General features: G+C 39.0%; 2 protein-coding genes across 3 annotated transcripts in view; one reads left to right on the plus strand and one right to left on the minus strand.

Annotated features, from left to right (window-relative positions):
- LOC132125142 (cytosolic carboxypeptidase 4-like) overlaps positions 1-24,201 on the plus strand; it is a 202,984-nt gene that overhangs the window by 20,945 nt on the left and 157,838 nt on the right. The gene's annotated exons all lie outside the window — the stretch shown is intronic.
- Positions 17,878-23,907, minus strand: LOC132125097 (kelch-like protein 25). Of its 2 annotated transcripts, XM_059536320.1 has the most exons (3): positions 23,710-23,907; positions 21,358-21,464; positions 17,878-19,710 (listed from the first exon to the last, which is right to left on the minus strand). In XM_059536320.1, exons 2-3 carry the CDS (start codon positions 21,419-21,421, stop codon positions 17,897-17,899), a joined length of 1,878 nt encoding a protein of 625 aa, XP_059392303.1. In that variant the 5' UTR covers positions 21,422-21,464; positions 23,710-23,907; the 3' UTR covers positions 17,878-17,896. The 2 variants fall into 2 exon arrangements, with proteins under 2 accessions (XP_059392303.1, XP_059392304.1); XM_059536321.1 differs by lacking the exon at positions 21,358-21,464 and having other exon boundaries at positions 23,710-23,906.

Raw genomic sequence — 24,201 nt, forward strand, 5'->3', positions numbered from 1 at the left:
CAGGCGCCAAAAGGAGTTTCCAGTCCGATTAAACAACCCCACAAACAGCATCACCAGCTCCACTTATTAATAACCAGACTGACTTTATTTCTGTCAGACATCTACAGAAGATCTAATTGAGAAAGAACTAAGGTTTAGATGTTGATTTATTGTTTCATTTGAAGTAACCATGTTAGAGATCAGTGTTTGCTTTAGTTGGGCTCCTGACCCTTGACTTCTGTCTCAGTTTATTTTTCTCTGATTGTGGTAACCATGTGTTTATGAGACATGTTTGTTATAACTCAAAATCATAGAGAGAATATTATCAGATATTGTTTGTTGTTCAGCATTTTGTTGATGACAATCATCAATTATGGAGTTGTTCAGAGTCAAACATCTGACTAAATAGGTGGTTTATAATTAGTTTGGATGTTTACAATAAAAAACATTCAAAGAGACAGTGTTTCTTTTATAATCAGTCAAAAAGGACTTTTCAATTATCTTGTGCTTATACATCTTTCTTCTATGACAGCAATTAGTCACAAAAAGACATGAATAATCAGAATATGAACCTCAACAATGGTGACGAAAAAAGATGCTGCAATACATGCTGGGTACTATTGTAGTACAAAACTCATCCATGGCTCCCAGCATGCATTGCAGCATGTTTTTTTATTTTTATTAATAAAATCAACTTATAAAATAGAAGTACAACCAATTTATAAAATAAAAGTACACTCAACCTAAAAAATATATCTGGATTTAGAAAAATTTATTTTGTGCAACCCCTTGACATAATAAAATTAAGTAAAGTCAACATAACATTTTTTTTCAGTGTGTTGGCATAGCCGTCCTATAAAAGAGGCTCAATACATGCTTACCAGTAATCATATTTGATTTTCTTTCTTCTTCATTCAGATGCATTTTGATCAGAACAAATGACATTTATAGGGTCAACAGTATTATAAATTGCACTTTTTTTAAAATTGAGATATTGTAGAATTACCATTTTGGTTTGCATCAAAAAAAAAAAAACTTTTCAGCTTATAGACTATATATATAATGTATATATATGTATGTGCTTATATCCAATGAAAAAGTGTGTTTGCTAATAAAAGAAATGTTTTGATTAACATCCAGTATCCACAAATGTCCTTTCAATTGTTCCTATTTTAGTTGGGGTTTAATTTCTTATTTCAATATGAACTAAAATTCCCCAGTGCAACCACAAATCTAACACATAAATTCTATCTGTGTAAGAGCAGGAAACCTCATGCAATGGATAAATTTACTAATTTAAGAGGCATTTCAAAAAAATTCATGCAGATTTAGCTTGAGCATTATAAGATTTGGCTAATAGTGTAAAGCTTGTTCCTGTTATGTCAAAAAACCTTGGATGTTTTGTGGAGGAGTTTTCAGAGAGGAATCCAGGCACTTTTTTAAAACCTCCAGGGTGCTTATGAAACCAGTCTGCAAGCATCAAAAAATCATTTATTCAAACCCTTCAACTGACTGAATGAGCAACAAACATCTACCGGTATTAGGCACCAGGAATTCAGTTCACAAGGAAGCCTGTGGGATCTGCTGCATAATCCCAGAAAGTCCCCTTCAAACGGAAATGTTTAGCAGGGAGTCATTTACTACAGAATATAAACTCCCCCCAAAACACAATTCAAATTCATATCCCTTTTCAAGAGCTTTAAGACTGTGAGTGAGCAAGAAAACCAACCCCAATGGTTGTTCTGAAATACATTTTCTGGGTTCAATACTAATTAAGCTCAATAAATTAGGGATGAAAAATGACTTGTCCCTCCTTTTCTTTAATGTGTTAGATCACCCAAAAAGGAAAATTGTAATTAAGTACTCACCCTCATGTGGTTCCAAACCCGTAAGACCTTTATAGATTTTTGGAACACGAATGAAGACATTTTTGATGAGATTTGAGAGCTTTTTGACCCGCAACTGCCTCGTTTAAGTAAAACAAAAAACAAGCTGCAGCACATGTAGTTCTACGTCAAAATGCCAGCACCGCACGCACACATATCGTGAAAGGGAAGAGAAAAAATCATTAAATTATGTCATTAATTTTTTTTTTCTTGTAGCTTCATAAAACTACTGTTGAACCACTGATGTCACATGGACTATTTTAATGATGTCCGTACTACCTTTTCTGGGCCTTGAATGTGTCAATTGCGTCGCTATGCAGGGTCAGAAAGCTCTCGGATTTCATCAAAAATATCTTAATTTGTGCTCTGAAGACGAACAAAGGTCTTATGGGTCCTTTGGGAAAATTTGCTAACTCTTTAAAAACAGGCAAAAATGGATGTTGAGGGTAAGGTGTTTAACATGGGGACCAGGTGATTGGATGTAGAAGCAGAAATTTGTGAGTGTATTTTATCAAATATGGACACATTTCTTGTTGTACACATTTAATTTTTGTTGTTAAAATGTCTTATTTAAACTATAAAGCAGCTTAACTGTACCTTTTTTAGGGCTTTGCAAAATTAATTTAAATTAATTTAAAGTTATTTACATTAAAATCATGTTAACATGCATATTTATGTCTTGTGACTGTACTACTGAAGCAGCGAGAATTTTGGTGTTTACAAAATGGCACTATTTTAAGTACCTCACTGGAACCCAGATTTGTTTTGCTTCTTTTTTTTTTAACAGAAAGACTAACTAGTTGAAATTCATCAACATTATGCCACAAAGGCTGTCGACAGCGCTTAACTTGTATTAAACCCAGAAAATTCCTATTAAGTTGATCCAGCATTCAATTACAAAGGAAAATGGTAACCAACATCAACACCCTCATCATCCATCATGTACTCCTCATGTGCAATTTCTTCCCTTTACTGCTTTTAGTCACAAACACATAAATTAAATGCATTTATCAAATGTTTAAACCTTCAATAAATCTTAAAACGAGAAGTCCTTGGTAATACATTGTGCTGTAGAATCTATACAAGTTCCAGGTTCAAATCCATTTCACAGATACTTAAATAGAAGTACCACAGGCATTTTACATCCTGCTTGAGTAAACTTGCACTTTCCCATGGGGATGTTCTTCATTTCTGTAGATGTTTCAGATGTTTTGTTTTAAACGCAGTGTCTGTAAGGCGTTTTGGAAGCAAAATGAACATGCTGTACTGCCAAACAAAGTGAAGAAGAAAGTTTCACGAAGTGAAATCATGCTTTAGTTGTCATTTATCATAGTTCACTGGAATGTTCTTGACCTTGATGGATTGCAAAAGAGTTTCCAAAGAGTAGGTATTGGCATAAGAGTATATAGTGTCCTTGTGCCTCTGGCAATGAACAAGCATGGCATGAGTTAGCGTTGTGCTGTAGGGAGAAGGCCTTTGTGGCCTCTCTTCTGGAGATTTTTCAGCTCTTCTCTGTGGCTCCTCTCAGCTGTGGATAGATGGTTTGTTTTCGAGAGTGGCCATGACCGACCGCAGCCACACCACGCTCACCCAGCAGAGGTGCTTCACGCCAGCCAATGACAATCCAGCCCTGTTGTCATCCATTCAGTGTGGCTAGAAGACCAGGGCACCTGCAATGACAGACAGCACAGTATAAAACCAGATTTTCCCAGAGCTCAAAGCCAAACGCTGTAATTTGAACCCAGCCAATGCACTCCAACTTCATGCAAATGTAAAAGCCAATTAAATTGACTCGTAGAAATGTCAGGGATGAAAGAATAGCACATTTCTGGTGCCTCTCTACCTTACTATCTACTTTCACTGCTTAGTCAATCCAAGCAAAGAGTTTGAGGAATGGAAACTAAAGCATAGTTTGATTCACAAACAATTCATGTGTGAAGAATGTGGTCTTATTCACCTATTTCTCTGAGTGGTTCTTTTTAGTAAATTAAAAAAAATTAAATAAATAAAAATACTAACCAAAAGTCTAACCAAAGTAAACTTATTCTTTACATGATTCTATGAACTGTAGGGGTGTCGAAATGAATCACTTCTACGATGCATTACAAACGAGGACGATTTGGTATCGGTTCAGTCTCGCAATGTAACACAATTTATTATAACGTACAGATGCTGTTCTGACGTAATTTGTTGCATATGTGCTTTGTCGCGGTAGCATACAATGGCAGGGAAGGCAAAACGCGAGTGCGAGTAATTAAAAATGCTCCAACTACTTTAAAAGCCGACATCTGGGCACATTCAGGCTTTTATGAACAACCTGGTAAGCACGACATGGAGAAGACACAAGCTGTGCGTAAATCATGCAACACACAAATAAAATATGCAGGGGGTAATACCACTAACTTGACAAACCACGCCAGCCGTTCTCACCCTGAGGTGTTAACGCTTGTCAACCTCAAAGTGGCTAAAATAGATCAAATGATATCAATGTTGCCTCCTAACTTATATAGAGGGCAGTGAATAAACAGAGCAGTGTCAGCTTTTATTGAAAAGGATATACAGCCCTTTTCTGTGGTGGAAAACCCTTGATTATGCCACCTGTTGAAGACACTGGAGTCCCCTCAAGGAGCCACTTTTCAGAAGATATTATGCCGGAACTTTTCCACGAAACCAAAGCTCAAATTATGGCATCAATGAGCCAATGATGTAATTCCTGGACTTTGGTCACGAGAGAATCGTATGTGACAGTAACGGCAACTTACATTAGCGAGGACTGGAAAATTTTGTCACATGTGCCGCAAACAAGAGCCGTTTATGAGTTTCACATGGGTGCTCATCTGGCAGAGCTACGGCCTCATGTTGTGGAGGAGTGGCAGCTAACAGATAAAGATGATGTAGTACTTGTGACCGATAATGCGTCGAACATGACCGCTGCAGCTCAATTCGGAACATTCCCTCATGTAAAATGCTTTGCACATACGTTGAATCTCCTAGCGTGTGCTTAAAGTGGCCACCCTCTCTAGGATTTTGGGCAGAATCAACAAAAATCAACATTCTTCCATCACAGCACCACAGTGAGCCACTGTCTGAAAGTGAAACCACAATGTCTTGGCCTGAGAAATCATAAGCTGATAACTGATGTTGCAACAAGGTGGAATAGCACATACGAAATGGTTTTAGAGGTTCTTGGAACAACAACCTGCAATTTGTGCCACTTTGGTGTCACCAGAAGTTAGAAAAGAAGAGACCGATCTGTGCACTCTTACTGAAACAGATGTGACAAATCCAGAGGATGCGGTGAGGGCATTAAAGCCAATGAAGGATGCAACAACACCGATGTCAGAAGAGTGCAATCCAACAGTGTCTCTCATTGCTCCTCTAAATGCACTCTAAACTCCTCCAGAATATGCCAGAGTCCATCGGAAACTCGCACATAATTCATGAGATCAAAAATGCAATCAGAACCGATCTCCTGAATAGAGATACAACAGTGAGTCGGAGAAGAGGATATCTCATACAGAATCTGCCCTGAATCCCCGATTTAAGGGAATGCATTTTCTCACAGAAGAGGAGAGATTGGAGGTATATAGAGCATTGACAGAGGAGGCTGCATCCTTGGAGGTAATTCTATCATGTTTCTTGTACAATATATAAAATCAAAACAAATTTAAACACTCATAATATTGATAGTAGCTCAAATAATTAATATTTTATTATTATAATTTTTTTTAATTAAAACTTTAAACACAGTTAAAATACTTATATACCCTATTTTCCGGACTATAAGTCGCACTTTTTTTCATAGTTTGGCTGGTCCTGCGACTTATAGTCAGGTGCGACTTATTTATCAAAATTTATTTGACATGAACCGAGAGAAATGAACCAAGAGAAAACATTACCGTCTACAGCCGCCAGAGGGCGCTCTATGCTGCTCATTGCTCCTGTAGTCTACCACTGAGTAGCGTAGAGCACCCTCTCGCGGCTGTAGACGGTAATGTTTTCTCTTGGTTCTAAATAAATGCGACTTATAGTCCAGTGCGACTTATGTTTTTTTCCTCGTCATGACGTATTTTTGGACTGATGGGACTTATACTCAGGTGCGACTTATAGTCCGAAAAATACGGTATGTGAGCTGTTGTATTGACTGTGTTCACTGTCTACTAGTTTAATCGTATTTTCAGTTATTGCGTTCAAACACAGAATGAGTCTACACCTAGAAGGACCGATGTGGATGAAGCACCTGAAGGAACAGGAATTCCAAGAGACGAAACATCCATGGAGGACAGCCCCTCTGCTGCTTCCAAACGAAAGACCTCATCTCTGCTTGTAAGTTTTCTGGGACAGTCTTTCGCTGACACTGAATGTACAGTAGAACCCAAGATCCCTATGTCATTGCTAAAGAGGAAATGGAAGCACACTGCAAAGCTCCATCTCTTCCTCTCATTGAGGACCCTTTGAACTGGTGGCGATACTTGTGTATCCCAGGCACAAGCATGTCTGCAGAGTGAATTGTGGTCACTGCTAAAAGAGGCACTCTTAAATAGTGTTGGGCACCGGCAACTACAACCCGAATTCCGGAAAAGTTGGGACGTTTTTTAAATTAATAAAATGAAAACTAAAGGAATTTCAAATAACATGAGCCAATATTTTATACACAATAGAACATAGATAACGTAGCAAATGTTTAAACTGAGAAATTTTACACTTTTATCCACTTAATTAGCTCATTTAAAATTTAATGCCTGCTACAGGTCTCAAAAAAGTTGGCACGGGGGCAACAAATGGCTAAAAAAGCAAGCAGTTTTGAAAAGATTCAGCTGGGAGAACATCTAGTGATTAATTAAGTTAATTGATATCAGGCCTGTAACATGATTAGCTATAAAAGCTTTGTCTTAGAGAAGCAGAGTCTCTCAGAAGTAAAGATGGGCAGAGGCTCTCCAATCTGTGAAAGACTGTGTAAAAAAATTGTGGAAAACTTTAAAAACAATGTTCCTCAACGTCAAATTGCAAAGGCTTTGCAAATCTCATCATCTACAGTGCATAACATCATCAAAAGATTCAGAGAAACTGGAGAAATCTCTGTGCGTAAGGGACAAGGCCGGAGACCTTTATTGGATGCCCGTGGTCTTCGGGCTCTCAGACGACACTGCATCACTCATCGGCATGATTGTGTCAATGACACTACTAAATGGGCCCAGGAATACTTTCAGAAACCACTGTCGGTAAACACAATCCGCCGTGCCATCAGCAGATGCCAACTAAAGCTCTATCATGCAAAAAGGAAGCCATATGTGAACATGGTCCAGAAGCGCCGTCGTGTCCTGTGGGCCAAGGCTCATTTAAAATGGACTATTTCAAAGTGGAATAGTGTTTTATGGTCAGACGAGTCCAAATTTGACATTCTTGTTGGAAATCACGGACGCCGTGTCCTCCGGGCTAAAGAGGAGGGAGACCTTCAAGCATGTTATCAGCGTTCAGTTCAAAAGCCAGCGTCTCTGATGGTATGGGGGTGCATAAGTGCATACGGTATGGGCAGCTTGCATGTTTTGGAAGGCTCTGTGAATGCTGAAAGCTATATAAAGGTTTTAGAGCAACATATGCTTCCCTCCAAACAACGTCTATTTCAGGGAAGGCCTTGTTTATTTCAGCAGGACAATGCAAAACCACATACTGCAGCTATAACAACAGCATGGCTTCGTCGTAGAAGAGTCCGGGTGCTAACCTGGCCTGCCTGCAGTCCAGATCTTTCACCTATAGAGAACATTTGGCGCATCATTAAACGAAAAATACGTCAAAGACGACCACGAACTCTTCGGCAGCTGGAAATCTATATAAGGCAAGAATGGGACCAAATTCCAACAGCAAAACTCCAGCAACTCATAGCCTCAATGCCCAGACGTCTTCAAACTGTTTTGAAAAGAAAAGGAGATGCTACACCATGGTAAACATGCCCCGTCCCAACTATTTTGAGACCTGTAGCAGAAATCAAAATTGAAATGAGCTCATTTTGTGCATAAAATTGTAAACTTTCTCAGTTTAAACATTTGCCATGTTATCTATGTTCTATTGTGAATAAAATATTGGCTCATGTGATTTGAAAGTCTTTTAGTTTTCATTTTATTAAAATTTAAAAAACGTCCCAACTTTTCCGGAATTCGGGTTGTATGTAACCGGTATGTACTAGAACTAAATAAGCACGCAGATTTTGGTGCCTCATTTCGGTGCCACTTAAAGGGATCGATTTAAATATTTTTTCTGGTTTTCGATTAAATCCATAAACTGTACACAAATTCCTGATCGCCTCAGAGTCAGTGCCATTTAAATTTCATACGAAAATGGCAGCAGACTTTGTCTCCTTCCCGTCTTTCAGCACACTCTTCAGTCCTCAGACCACGGCAGAGCAGCGCGAGCAGACTCAAACAGAAACAGAGGACACAAGGTGTGTTTATCGATAGATAGTTATAATTTCTGTATCTGTGCAGTTCTTTGTCAAAAATACGGTTTACAAAAGGTTACGAGGGAGCAATCGGTTTTACCATCTACTCTAAAGTTTTTGCTATTCAATTCAGGTTTATTTGTATAGCGCTTTTTACAATACAAATCGTAACAAAGCAACTTTACAGAAAATTGTTTCTACAATATTTAGTAGTAGCTTATAATACTTGCTATGCTAGCATGATGCTATGTCCACTGCTCATCACGTGAAAATCTAGTCCTTAACACGCATACTTTATAAAATGATCATGTTTCTATTTTCTTTTGAAATATGTAATATTTAATATAAAACGTATTGCAGTGCATGTGGCATCCCAAACATTTATTCAAAGAACTGATCAAAGCACTCAGTCAATTCAATCATTTTAACTTATTATCAGAGTGATCGACAGAGATACAGTAGAAATATTGTGTGATTTTGTATTAAATATTGTTTTATATTAAATAATGACCCAGATCGTGAAATACATTTATTAGCCTTAGAGTAAAGGAAGCACAACTCGGGAAATGAGAGCATCCAGGGATCATGTGAATGCTCTGTATATTAATTTTAAATATTTGTAATGTTCTTTAATGTTATCCATAGTTTCTTCTTTTTTTTAAGTATCGGTTCTGGCACCGTTTAGGCACCAGTACCATTTTGAAAGTATTGATTTTGCACCGGTATCATAAAAAACACAATCGATACCAAACCCTACTCTTGAACCGTGAGACCAATTTAAGTTCACACCCCTAATGAACTGGGTCTTATATATGGACATAGGCTATTATAACTGAAATATATCTAAATGACTGGAATAAAATCAAAAATCTTGTGAATCAGTATCTAATCTGTATCGATACCCAGCCAAATGTATTAGCTGCTGTGTTGCAATGAGAACAAATGTGTGATTGTTCTAAATGCACCAAAAATGGTTTTAAAATCAAACAGAGAAAATGAGACCGATTATGAAACCAGAACTGACTTGGACGAAGTAACGGAATCAGTTAAAAGCATCTTTAAACCTTGTCTGTTGTTGTGTCTGTGGAGAGCGGATGGGATTTGTAATCTCAAAGCACTTAAAATGAGCCTTCCCCCTAACACCCTCTCAACATCCCAATGCTTATAGAAGATTTAAAATCAATTGCTTAAATCAGCTTCATATCCCACCAGTGAAGCTTGCCTCTAATTCAATTCTCATCACCTCCACCACATTGTAATTTAATGCTAATGACTCCCCCTTAAAGGGGTGTAAGTGTGTTAAGCCACAACAATGAAATCATTCTATTGACGTACCCATCAAAACTGACTGCTGCTTTTTATAAACCAAAAACAAAGTAAATATTTAGCAGATCCTCAGCTGTGGGTTTCACCTTATATGCATCCATCTGCTTTACGTTTCATTAAGTGTGAGATTCTGATCTGGCAGAAAAGCTTCCACATGCTCTTGAAGGGAACGCAGAGATGACATTGGTTTTAAAATACTTTTCACATATAGAGGATAAAACTGTCTACTGAATGTCATAGAAATTATGTGCTTATGATGTGTTGGCTTAGATGAAAAGCTCAAGGGGAATAATTGAGATTAGTGAGAAAGTACTGAGAAATATTGTACATTAAAAGTCTAAACAATTCTTGATAAAAAAAATTGTATATCTTTTGAATGAAAGCATTAAAGTGACTTTAAAAAAAAAGATATTATTACTTCAGTCCAACTGAAATGCAAATGTACGTGTTTGCTAGGAAAACACTAATGTTTGAACAAGACCTTTACAGTTAAATGGTTCAATATTTCCTCAGAACTGGCACATAGTCAACTTCAATAACACACTTCTGTGTAGATCTGTTAACCATGTTGCTAACACTATAGGCTTATGCTTATCAAAAACAGACTTGATGGAAGGGTTAAAGTTGACATGCCACTACTACAGCGGTGATGCTAAAGGATAAATTTAAGGACTGATTACAGTGTGCGGTGCCATTTCAGGAAATGGAGAGCTGCTGCCATAACTGTGTGCACTTGAATGTGCAAATCCACAGCTAGTTTAAACCGGGCACATCGACCAGGCATAGCTTATCCAGCCTTTACCCAACTGTGTCAATGCTTGGCGGGTCAGAGAGGATGAGACGCATGGGAAATCCGGGCTTTTGCTACCTGTATCGGCCTGTTTCCACCAGTTGGAAGAACTGTGGACACATGCCAAAACATCATGTTTCCTGCTTTAGTGACATGAATGCCACAAAGAGAGCTCAGATTAAAATAGCCAAATCCGATTTATGGGCTCTGCAACAGCAAAACAATTAGCTGGTTTAGTTTTTCTAAAGGCCCCTCCTTTACGTGTTTGGGACAGGAGGTTGGGTTTGGCAAAGGGTCAGGACTGTTCCAACTGGCAAATTACCTGGATTAGTTTAACACAATGCTGCCCAATGAAACTGCCCTGTTGGCAGAAAAAGCAGTAACTAAGTCTTTATTAAGGACATATGGCATGCACTAAAGCAAAAAGTCAAAAGGGGTGTCATTACAAGTCAATGCCTGGACATTCCATATTGCATTTACCTGAAGCTTCTGGTTGTAATTAAAGCCATGGAAAGTCATCAGGTTTGATGCTACTTTTAAAAAGCATTACCAGTGCATACTTTAGAAACAACTATGGTGTTGTTTGGGCAATTTCTGATTGTTTATGCAGTGGTCACTCTAAGGAAAACAGGAAACTGTGGTAGCAATTTATTTCTGAAATTACACACACAAATGCTAGCTGACTCCATCAAACAGGGCTTCAGGAGATTCCCAAACAGAAGTGGTTTGAGAAGTCCAAAGTCAAGGTTTTATGCAGAGAAAGGTCTTTGTTTAGGTGAAGTGCTGGGGGTGGGATAGTAACTCAAAGAGGAAATGGGCTGAAATCTTACTAATTATGTTCATGTTACAGTGGATTTTTTCTGTCCTAGTATACATCTTACAGTACATACACAATGTAGACTCTTTAGTCCAACTGAAATCATACCAGTCCAATATTTTTAAAAGTCAGACTAAAGCATTTTTTTGCATTCAGACTAAACCCCTCCCCCCAATAAAATGAAAGAGAATTGGATGCAATGTTTAAGTGTCCAGCTTTTTAATTGTACAGCCATTGTATAGCTGAAGCCCTTATGCACCAAAGGCTAATTTAATTTCTGTGAGTACATTATATACAAAGTCAATGCAAAGACGCCAACAGTCACACATTCACGATGGGCAAAGCAAATGACACAAACTGGGAGACACGATTGCAGCAAAAGCATGATATACTTCTGAATCGCATCTTCCGCTCGGGTTGAAAAAAAAATAGTTTGGTCAAATATTCTGTTGACTGATGCAACAAAAGTTTAACTTTTTGGAAAGTGTGTGTCCTGTTACATCTGGCGTAAAACCAACATAGCATTTCATAAAAAGAACATCATACCAACAATCAAACATGGTGGTGGTAGTGTGATGGGCTGCTTTGCAGCTTCAGGACCTGGATGACTTGCCATAATTGATGCAACATGAATTCTGCACTGAGTGCACTCTATCAGAAAATCCTCAAGGGGAATGTCAGGCCTTCAGTTTATGACCTCAAGCTCAGGAGCACTTGGGTTATGCAGCAGGACAATGATCCCAAACACGCCAGCAAGTCCACCTCTAAATGGCTCCAAAAAAAATAAAATAAAAAAAATTAAGATTTTTGAGTGGCCAAATTAAAGTCTGGAATTAAATCCAATTGAGATCCTGTGGCATGACTTTAAACCATCCATCCATGCTCTAGTGCCAGGCACGTATGGACAGCTTTTTTCCCTTGGTAGATGAAATAATTATAGATAATTATTTCAAAACTGCATTTTGTATATAATTGGTTTATCTTTGTGTAATATAAAAATGTGTTTGATTTAAAAAAAAAAAACAAAAAAAAACTTTCACACCACTTGCTTCTCAATAAATTAGAATGTTGTGGAAAAGTTCAACTCAAATTGTGAAACTTGTGTATTAAATAAATTCATTGCACACGGACTGAAGTAGTTTAAGTTTTGGTTCTTTTAATTGGTTCTTTAATTTGGCTCACATTTAACAAAACCCCACCAATTCACAACTCGCATCTCAACAAATTAGAATATGGTGACATGCCAATCAGCTAATCAACTCAAAACACCTGCAAAGGTTTCCTGAGACTTCAAAATGGTCTCTCAGTTTGGTTCACTACGCTACACAATCATGGGGAAGACTGCTGATCTGACAGTATTCCAGAAGACACTCATTGACACCCTTCACAAAGAGGGTAAGCCACAAACATTCATTGCCAAAGAAGCTGGTTGTTCACAGAGTGCTGTATCCAAGCATGTTAACCGAAAGTTGAGTGGAAGCAAAAAGTGTGGAAGAAAAAGATGCACAACCAACCGAGAGAACCAAAGCCTTATGAGGATTGTAAAGCAAAATCGATTCAAGAATTTGAGTGAATTTCACAAGGAATGGATTGAGGCTGGGGTCAAGGCATACAGACGTGGCAAGGAATTTGGCTGCAGTTGTTGTATTCCTCTTGTTAAACCACTTCTGAACCACAGACAATGTCAGAGGCGTCTTACCTGGTCTAAGGAGAAGTAGAACTGGACTGTTGCTCAGTGGTCCAAAGTCCTCTTTTTAGATGAGAGCAGGTATTTCATATGGAAACCAAGGTCCTAGAGTCTGGAGGAAGGGTGGAGAAGCTCATAGCCCAAGTTGCTTGAAGTCCAGTGTTAAGTTTCCACAGTCTGTGATGATTTTGGGTGCAGTGTCAACTGCTGGTGTTGGTCCATTGTTTTTTTTTGAAAACCAAAGTCACTGCACCAGAATCATCACAATTAAAAGAACCAAAGACTTAAACTACTTCAGTCTGTGTGCACTGAATTTATTTAATACACGTTTCACAATTTGAGCGTTTCACAATGAACTTTTCCACGACATTCTAAATTTGAGATGCACCTGTAAATGTTTTATCAAATGTTTGACAATGTGTGGTTAAAATTGGGGAAAAAATTACCATTTTTGGGGAAAAAAAGAGATACAAGTTTCATATTCGCTACCATCAAGCTTTTTCCTTTATTTTTTTAAGGGCATTGAGCTCCAAGTCTCTACTACCATGAAACGAGATGGGTTTTCAGCAAGGATCTCTGATTATTACTAATAATGTCATATTAAGATTCTGGGATTCAATTATCCGGCTGTCTAAAATGATACACAGCTTCTGATAACATTAAGGTACTCCTCTGCTTCTCCCTGGCTGCTGCAGATTTTAAAATATTTATAAGCTGAAAATGGAATCCCAACCCTGTACAGCCCTTTAAATGATTTATGAAGCTTATTCTTCTCTGTTTTGTTTCTCATAATGACACACGTCATTCCACCATGGAGACCAACAGTCATTTTAAGTGTGAGACCATAGAGCTGCTCACCTCTATTAATTCTTCACATCTTCACTCAATAAGAGTTCAAAACACAGCAGCCTTTGCATTTATCACCCACTTCTTAATTTACTTTATTATTGCGGAGAAGGCTGCCAGGCTGAACAGGGTAAAGAGACAAATAAGAGAGTCTAGGAGGACTATTATAATGCTTGAAGAAATTGAGATCTACCTTTGCTAATGTGTGTTCAGTTCTGCTGTAATATTTTTGAGCCAATCACGTGAACTGTAAATAATCACTCAAGATGCATAATGACATCTCAACTGAGACTGTCGATTGTAAACATGAAAAATGGGTCTTGAGCCCCAAGCTGTGACAGCAAATAGAAAAATATCAGTTTAAATATAAATTTAAGTACTCTCCAAAAAATATTACTGTAATATGAAATATTGCTATTTGCCAGAATACAATTTATTTTTGAATGCTCGTCAATGGAAAAATACTTTGCAGCCAGATGGTGTACTTGCAACGTCTACCAGCAGAGTCTAGCGGGGCCATGCTAACCAGCTAAGCTTTAACCCTTTGGTTGGAACCTGGTTAACTACGTTTATGCGCTTCCTGTGGCCGTTTCTAGAGCACGCCACTGCTGCCAACATCCTTCGGCAGGCCTGCCAGGGCGTCCTCCAGACATTCTGATTTTGTGCCCCCTGGGGCTAATTATAAAACCCAGCTTTTGCTGGGCCACCTGCTTCACTGTGAAATGAAGCGTTTGTGGTGTGAACGAAGTCGCTGGCTGATGAAGAGTGTTAATGATTACTCACAGAAGTAATAATTTTCTAATCGCCAGGGGATGCAATGAGACCACTCTGGTCCCTCCCCAGGCAGTCTAATTTAAACGACACAAGTGAGATATGTTCAGCTGACTGTTATGACGCATTCTTAAAAGCCATCGACACAATTGTAATTCCTCAGCATTAGGTTTAAGCAACTACCTTTGCTGTCTAACTTAAATCGATATGCACGCTTCTCATTACACACTGACTTTATGCAGACAAGAGGCTCGCTGACTTCTGAGAAATGCAGTTTATGCACATGTTGTTAGTCTGTTTTATCCCTAATCTTCATAAGTGCTGACAGATAAGATATGTTAGCAGAAATGATGATGAGTTTAAGATGCCTATAGAAGTAAAGTTATTAGAACAAAGTTTAATGTATTTCATATAGTCAATAAACATTAATTATTTATAGTTCAATGCAAATGATGGGTTTACATTTATATACTTGTGCTTTTGTTTGACGGTAACATAGCATGCCAAGGAGCTTATAAATGGGAGTTTCCTTGTTTCTTTGGAGAATGAAATGATTATTTAAAACTTAAAGCAGTAAAATTCTGTATAATGAGGCACTGAAATTTTAGCCAAATATTAATTCAAATTAGCCTTTGTTTGGAAAAACAAAATTCTATTTTGGATATTTTTAGAGAGGCTCCATTTTAAATTTTTGTATAGTAAATCTACAACTTTAAAGGTTCATGAAACCCCAGAACAATTTTATTTTTAGATGTGAACCGATATGTCCAGACTGCATTTCAGTGAAAACACTAATAGCACTCATAAATGTTATCAATTAAGAGGAAACTAGTTATTTTTTCATCTTTCTAAACAAATTTAGTTCTTCCAGGTTGAAAAGCAAAGTCAAGGTTACGTCACAAAATGTGACGTAAAGCCAGCCATCAAGGTGTGTTATAGATGGGCTGCAGGGGCAGGAGAGGGCCATTTCTATGTCACTCGTTTCTGAGCGCTACGATGCGACCAGAGCTGTTTGAGTGCAGGTTGTTGGTTTTTCGTGTTATACCTATACACATGGAAAATATGTTTGTAGCAGACATTTTGTACTGGAGAGCTTTGTGCATTCAGGACTAGTGGAATCCGTGTTTGCCGATCGCCTTGTTTTAACCCTCTCAGGCTCAAATTAAGTTTTAGTAACCTTTAGTAAAGTTTTTAGTAATCCAGATACATAAAATATGTATCTGGAGTAATAAGGTTTTTAGTTTTTAACTGTTGCAAATCAGCAACGCCTGCCTTGAGAGGGTTAAAGAAAGATGCTATACCAATTCATACATCCACTGCTAAACTTGTGTTTTGATTCGATTAACTATTCTGGCATTACCATGCAAGGTAAACTTTCTATTTGACAAAGCATTTATTTTTTATAGATATTGGAATTACAAAAACTTACCAGTGCAGTGTTCTTCTAACTGCACTTCAGCAGGTTCGCCTTCACATTCTCATGCATGTATGTGAGGGTCCAAAGGTTAAAATTAAAGGGTTAGTTCACCCTGAGAATGAAAATTCGTCCATGTTCTAGGTGTGTGTGACAATATAAAGTGCACGCATCTGTAATAAAACGTCCCTCACAAGGCTCTGGGGGGTGAATAAAGGCCCCCTGTAGCAAATCCATGCGTTTTTGTAAGTTAAAGCATGGATTCGCTACAGGGGGCCTTTATTTACCCCCCAGAGCCTTGTGAGGGACGTTTTATTACAGATGTGCACACTTTATTTCACGTCTTCTGAACTGTTGACAACAAACACCCGCTTACCCCCATTGAAAGGCTTGGAAGAGCAAGGACAATTTTTAATATAACTTCGATTGGATTATTCTGAAAGAAGAAAGTCACATACACCTAGGATGCTTTGAGGGTGAGTAGAAGATAGACGAATTTTCATTCTCAGGTAAACTAACCCTTTAAGGCACTGGAACTGCACTATCATCAATCTGTTCACAGTGTGATTCAGGGGATTCTGGTGGGGAGAAATCCTCCACTTCCAGACAGCTCTCAGAACCACTGTAACTGCTGCTTTCAGTATCACTATCCATTTCTGTCCAGCTGTGTCTTATTGTTTGCAACTGCATTGCTGGTGTGTTAATTAGCTGTCTTTATGCGCTTGATGATACCCCCCTTTTTATGCAAACACTTCCTTCTTTCCAAACATTACCCACCCACTTTATCACAGTAGACTACGCTCCTTTTTGGAACCCCTTTTCAAATTGGATGTCTGAAAAAACGCTTCTAAACCAGGGGGGTATCATGGCACTTTAAAAACTGAAATTTGGCTGATAACACATGTACCGTCTCAAGAATACACAAGAGATGGCAATGCTTTTTCCATTTCTAAAACAAAGGTGGTAGGTTCTTTAAGTAACAAACTTTTTTGACTTCAAACATAAGAAATAGTTCCTCTAATGAAATGGGTCTTTGCTAATGCACCTACATCCAAAGTGACCGATTGCTTCTGGGGATGGGGACTTCTGCAAATTTCCAATTGCATTCCAATTGTGAAACACATTGTCCTCTTGCCACTGACAATATTCAGCAAAAGGTAGCATAAAACACAATTTTCAGATGAAACTTTCAGTGGTCAAAATTTCAAGAGCTTTATATGGTCCATTTGATGAGAAAAAAAAAACACTGACATCTGTTCCAGCAACAATAAGCACCCTCTCCCTAAATCTCTCCACACTGAGTCCCTCATTGCAGTCTGTAATTACAGAGATTAAACCACTTTGTGCTCTCACTCTACCTAATAGCCAATTGACAGAAAAAGCTTTGTAATGTAGATTACAAATCAATATTTCAATGGCTCAGTAGTGCTGACACATCACTCTGATCCTAAGTAGGAACTCATGAGACGTTTAAGCCTCAACCTTCAACCCTCTTGAAGTTGTCCTTCAATGACATCCACTGCTCTATAATACTGCTAGACATCATCCAGATGGTTTAACAAGCCAATTTTCTCTTTGCTCAACCACTCTCAAAACCCTCAATAAGATGGGAGCACTCAGCTGCTTTTCAAAAAAGGCTGCCAAGCCGAGTTTAGCATTTTGGCATGCAGCTATCTTGACAGAAATCACTGTTTATGTGTCAAATGTCGACAGCCTGCTGAATTCAGTTGCTCCTCTGCTTGGAATTATGATTTAAGCAGTTTTCAAAGGAAGCACCTACAATACAAACGATTTGGTTGTGTGTGAGTGTATCGATCAGATAAGGTAATACAGATACTTAGACCTTCAGAAAGAATAATAAATTACATTCTTTAAACTCACTGGAGTACATAAAAAATGAGAGAAATGCCAAAAACTTACCCAAATCACTTCAAATGGAGGCATCTAGGCAGGAAGATGTTTCCAGGTACTAACAAATGCAGTTGGAATCAGTGAGTAAGGCACGGTAGTGATACTGTTCCAGCTATCTGATGTTGGATCATAGCAATCCAGGGTTTTACACCGCTGTGTACCAAAGTATCCGCCGACCACATAGAGTTTATTACCAGAGGCCACAGCATGGCAGCTCATTCTTTTAGAAGTCATGTCACCAACACGCGTCCATTGATTGGACTCACAATCAAATCGGTAAGCGGATGCTGCGGTGAACTCTGTATCACCACCCATTATGAATATCTGACTGCCAAGGACAGCAGCGGCGGTGTATCTCCAGGGTTGCGGGCATTCAGCAGCTATAGTCCAACGGTTCTCAACAGGGTCATAGCATTGGACCTTTGAAGCCTTGTCCCTGTGTATGGTTGTTCCACCAAACACAAAGAGTTTTAGCTTGGCGCTGACCACTGCTGCATTGCTGACACCATCCCTGAGTGGTGCCATCATTGTCCATTTGTTGGTTAGGGGGTCATACCGCTCAACCTGTTTGAGAGATACTGATGGGGAGGCTGGGAAGACACCTGCTATAGCAGTGTGACCCCCAACAACATAAAGGCAGTTTTCAAGTTCAGCTGAGCCATGTCCAAAACGTGCAATTAGCATAGGGGCACCTTTTGACCATTCTTCATGTACTGTGTCATATATCCAAACATCCTTCGACACCCCATTTTCCGACCCCCTTCCTCCTGTCACATAAACTTTGCAGCCAATGGCACATGCACTGAACTCCTTCCTGGGACTGGGAAGATCTGATTTAGGGATGATCTCTTTTGCTTTATGATCCACTTGGTAGATCTTATCACACATAAATGTCTGACCCCCAAGAATGAGCAGTGTGTGCCCAGCCTTGCGAGGCCTAGCGCATGGGCTGGTGACAACGCCGTCATTCTGCAGAATCTTTTTCTTGCACTGCATGGCCTCATCAACAATCTGTCGGCTCCTTTTATCTGACATCACAAGTTCCTCACATGCTACAGCCTCAATGAGGCATTCTGAGGGTAGCAGTGCAAGGCGTAGACCTCGCAGCAGTTCAGGAAGGTAGTCTCTGCGGCTGTCTAGGTCATACCTAACCCAGCGCATGACTGCATTGAACACAATTTGTTCATCTTCAACCTCCAGCTCATCACTAAGAATGAGATCCAAAAGCTTGTCTTTCGAGAGCCCACAGAAGTCTTCAGTGTCTCGAAGAGTCTCAAAGTGGATGAGGCACATCCTCCACGACAGTTCATAAAGGCGCTTGCACTGATGGGCGTCGGAAAGCAGCATCATCCCTAAGCAGTTAGAAGCATACAAATTCTTCTCTAAAAATTCTGCTGCTGCATCACGGATGTCATGAAACTGCAGCATATCTCCAGCCTCGAGAAGTGACTCTGCGTTCTCCTCATTGATGATGACACGTGAGGAGTAAGCAAAATCCAACAGCAGCTCCAGAACTTCTGGGTGAACACTGTCTCGAAAGTTAACCTCACTGTCAAGGCTTTCACGAAGGCCACCGCTAAACATGGCTTCAAAGTAGCGACTGCAAGCAGCAAGCACAGCTCTGTGACAGGGAAAGGAGCGGTCGCCTGCCCATAGTGTCACATCTGTGAACATGCACTGTTTGCGCAGGGTATTGAGGTGGGTGAGCACACTGTCTGGATGAGATGGCTTGTGGAAGAGCGAAATATTCATAGAGCCTGTGCTCGTCCTGGACTTGCGGTTTTCATGAACGCTGACTGACATCTTTTCCAGCACGTCCAAATTTTCACTGGTTCCAATACCCCGAACTAGGAAAATACAAAAGCACAACAAAGGAGGTTAGCAAGTGCTCTATAAAGGTATTTTCAGTATTGCTGTGCATGTTTATGCTCTGCAATAAAATCACCACTGAGAAAGTAGTTATGTACAGTGCTGTGTCAACAAAATTTAGAGCCAACTAGTGCCACTTTTTTTTCAGCTGCAGACAACACAACTGTTGGTCTTGGACTTTTTGAGGATTAGCATTTACTTAAATGTTGTAGTGTTTGGGTTGAAATGGCTGAGAAATCAGCCATAGAAATCATTTTAAGCTTTTTTTTTTCTTGTGTATAATGTCCCGAGACTGAAAATGTATTGGATGAATGACATTCTTCATAAGAAAACTTTGCTTGATATTCAGAGCTCCTTCAGTAATATTACTTCCAACAGGTGAGTTCGCTGTAATTTGTTCAGAGGATCTTAGAGCTGTAATTCTGCTTTACACTTTAAAGCCAACACAAAGAGCACAATTAATCAAGTCTAATTCTCACATTTTAGGTTGACAGATTGTGATCAAGTTTAGATTCATTAGTCACTGATCCTTTGTTTTTGGCAAAACCTTGAGAAAACTATGCAATAAATCCAATCAGATCATTAAAATTAACACCTAAAGAAAACAAACATAAGAGTATCCCATCTACACTAATCAATAGTAGTTTTATTAAATTAAATGAGACATTTCTGATTAATAAAAATGCAGGAATTAAAAAGAGAGCATCTATAATAAACTGAGGAACCTAATTATTCATATTCTGATTCTATCGATCTTGTGTACAGCACAGTTTTTCCAAGTAATACAACTATGTCTTCATAAATTAATTTTAAATTAAACTTGTACTTTCTCTCTTATATCAGTAAATTTACTTGTGGTTTTTAAAAGTAAGCGTTGTTACAAATCACTGACATAATCATTCAATGCATAACTGGGGAGACGACGACTAATGCAGCAAAACTAGAAAGCTCCAATTATAATCAACAAAGTGCGGACTGTGTAAATTAGGCAGGTTTGTTGATTACAAGTTTTCTGTTATAATGCAATCAACAGCATGAAAAAAAGGTTTTTCACATTTTTCGAGTGCAAATGAGAACATGAAAATTTAGGCACTTGATTTACAGTGCAAAAACGCAATTGGAAAAGCAAAGAAAATGGTATGCAGTTACCATACAAAAATCATTTCAATGTAAATTATATTAATCAAAATGAATAACGATCACAAGACTGAAGGGAAATAATTGAGTTACTGCATAACTATTTTTTTTGTTTCATGCAGCCCTACAACAAAGACAAAAACTAAGGTTTCATGAGCAAAAGTTAAATGTTACAAGTGGCTCATTGTGTGAGTTTATGTGCTTGCATGTTAACTTGATCCTTTAACTGAAACCATTTCAGGTTGTGCAAGAGAGGGGTGCAAGCATGCACAAATATTGGCGGGGTCTTTATGGATCACACTCTCGGGATGACGTGAAATCATGATGCAAGAGTTTGACCACAAAGGATGCAAGGTCAAGCTATCCGTGCAGAAAGCTATGCAGGGGCATAAGGGCAGCTGGGAGACTGGTATTGGAGGGGTTGGATGCAGGGCTGCTGATGGGTGTATAAGAGAAAAGGGAGAAAGCAGGTGTCTAAAACCACTTACAGCGGCAAAAACTGCTGACCCACGCACAGGCACTGACAGTGAGGAACTGAGGGGGGGTCTGCATTGGTCCAAAAAGCGTCCCCTCAACAGACCAGGCTGACAGAATCCTTATTGGGGCCAGGGAACAAAAACAATGCAAAGTACACATACAGTATAAGAAGAAAACTTAAGGGTCTCCAGTCATTTCTTGCAAGATACAGCTTTGTGACAATTCCTTAAATTTACAATTACAACAACTGTGGATTTATACAGGTCTGTGGCTGAATGAAAAGGAGAGAGCTGAAAGCTCACAGCTTGATGAAACTGCCTTGGAGTTCCTGCATGGTTCATCCCATCATCCATGGTAACCATCACTCAACAACAGCATGAGCCATGCCAAAGTTGCTGAATCATTCAATGCGAACAAACTAACTACCTATCCAAGCGGATATTCTCACCAGCATGAATGACACCTTTTAATTGCAACGCCACTGAGAGGCTGAGTAACAAAGGTCTTATTTCTTTGAATGTTCTTCCTTGGTAAACATCTAGACTCCACTGACTAAATAGCCTTTCCAGGTTCTTTTCACAAAAGATGTTGGTATTCCAGTGCTGTATTTCAGTTAGGCTACTGCAATGGAAGGTGGGAGGTGCTTTTGTGTTTTTGCGGAAAGTCAAAAGCTGGAAAACTCGGCGATTTGAACAAGCTCAATGAATCACTGGTCAGCATGAAGTCCTTCATCAGGACTAACTACTTCGATCAGCACTCAGGCTAAAACATATTTTACACAAGTATGTGGATGCAGACATTTCTCGCTGTGCAAGCTCGATTTCACGCACCACTGCTTTACGAAATGTTGTAATACACAGTCCATTATCAGTGAGCTGCTATGTGGGGCACTGTAATGAATGTCTTTTAGCTTGAAAAAATAAATAATAAATTGTACCTTTAGGGGTACAACAACTTGTCAGTGAGGCAGTACCCCAAATGGACAACTTTGCATTGATCCCTCTTTTTTCAGGAAATGCTATATTCATCTAAAATACCCTTTTAACACTTCACTACAGACCGTACTCGCTGCCATTGTTACAGAAAGTTATAGTAGTGTGGCCGAACTGGCCATAATTTGGCTGAAATTAAGAAGACAGACAATTTACGGAAAGCATGCTAAGCCTTCCTACGTTTAGTTCCTTATTTATTATTACAACATAAAGCAGCATTTTTTCAACCCTGCAATGACGCCCAGAACTGTACATCGGGACATCTCCCTTATTTGACACTCAGGACATGGAGCCTCTATAAATGAGCTGACGAGTTGAATCAAACATCCAAAATGTTACAGGAACAAAATGAAGAACCATTGGTAGTCTTACGTACCAGGTGAATAATTAAGGCAAATATAATTGTAATGTTAGGGTCATGAAACCTTTGCAAAAGTAAGCGGCAGCCAATACGCGGTTAGAGAGGCGTTTGTTTATTTGAACTGTGACCAATGCAGAAATAACTGGAATGAACTTAAAATTCTACATGAACCCGGAGGCCAAAGATGAGACATTCAGGCGCAATGTCTTGACGTTTATATCGTATAAACACATTTTATTATTACAAATCTTCTCTAGGAGCAGGTGTTCTGTGGTTCGGAGTTTGGTGGGGAAAAAAGCAACACATAACACAATATTCTGTCCGTCGTTAACCCCTCACCTCAATACACTAACGTTAACAAGTGTGGCCAATATGTAATAATAATAATAATAATAATAATACAAAAAAACATCTAAGCAATGAGATTGGCCAGTTCGTAGTAAACGGCGACTATTTTCTGCGCCATGGGACTTCAGAAATGCGCACCAACTAAAGCTACAGTTAGCCAGCTCCCTATTACGCTAAAAAAATGTAAAGAGACACCTGCTTAAATTGAGAACTTACACTGAGGTAAAATTTAATTTTAAGATAAAAAGTCACCACAGTAGCATCTAAAAAATGACAGATTCAGCTGCGCTTATGTTTATGGCGACCGCTCATTAACGACACTGTGAATGAGGAGCTAATACTGTTAGCGGAGACTCGTAACTCAGTGTATTGACATGCAGAAGAAAGCCTGACAAACTTCTGGCGATTAGAAAAAGGTTAACACGCTGCTGTCCCTGTAAGCGATCATTATCTTCCGATTTACACCCATCGAAAGAAACGAGAGGTCGTAACCAATCCCTATCCAGCTCACATCTAATCCTGACTGAGTGTATTGGCTTTTCCAGCTCTGCCCAAAACAGGAAGAACAGTGCAGATGTTGGTTTAGAGTGTTATTCATCTGAAGCTCTTTTTCTTTTTTGCTCTAATAGAAGACTATTTTTAGAAAGACATGGCATACTTACAGTGTTCTAGGCGCTAGTGAGAAATCCTGACGTTGGGCAGTTTCGGAATTAGGGAAGGAGTCATAGTTTTGTTCACCTCTCGTCTGGTTGGCTGTGTTGTGTTACTTTGTTCACATTCCAGTCCTCACTGATGAAACACCGTGGAGTCTCTTGAGGTGATATACAAAAGCAGAGGAATGGGTTGATTGGCGTGCCGTTGACCAATCACGCAATGAGAATTTATGCAAATATAAATTGTAGCCATTAGGAACGTTCCAACCTGCAAGTCTGCGCTGTTTACACTACAAAACAACCAATGGCGGAATAGTGGGAGGAGCATCGCTGAAGGCGACGACAGCGAATCACAACAATTACCAGGGAAGTATTATAACTTTTGTGCACATATACGCTTTTTAAAATTGCTACAAAGACGGATCATCACCCCAATTGGCAGTATTTTGGCAAATATGTAATTGCATTTGAATAATGGCCATTTTCCTTTTTTAGGAATGA

This window comes from Carassius carassius, chromosome 43 (genome assembly GCF_963082965.1).
Source record: "Carassius carassius chromosome 43, fCarCar2.1, whole genome shotgun sequence".
Lineage (NCBI taxonomy): Eukaryota > Metazoa > Chordata > Actinopteri > Cypriniformes > Cyprinidae > Carassius > Carassius carassius.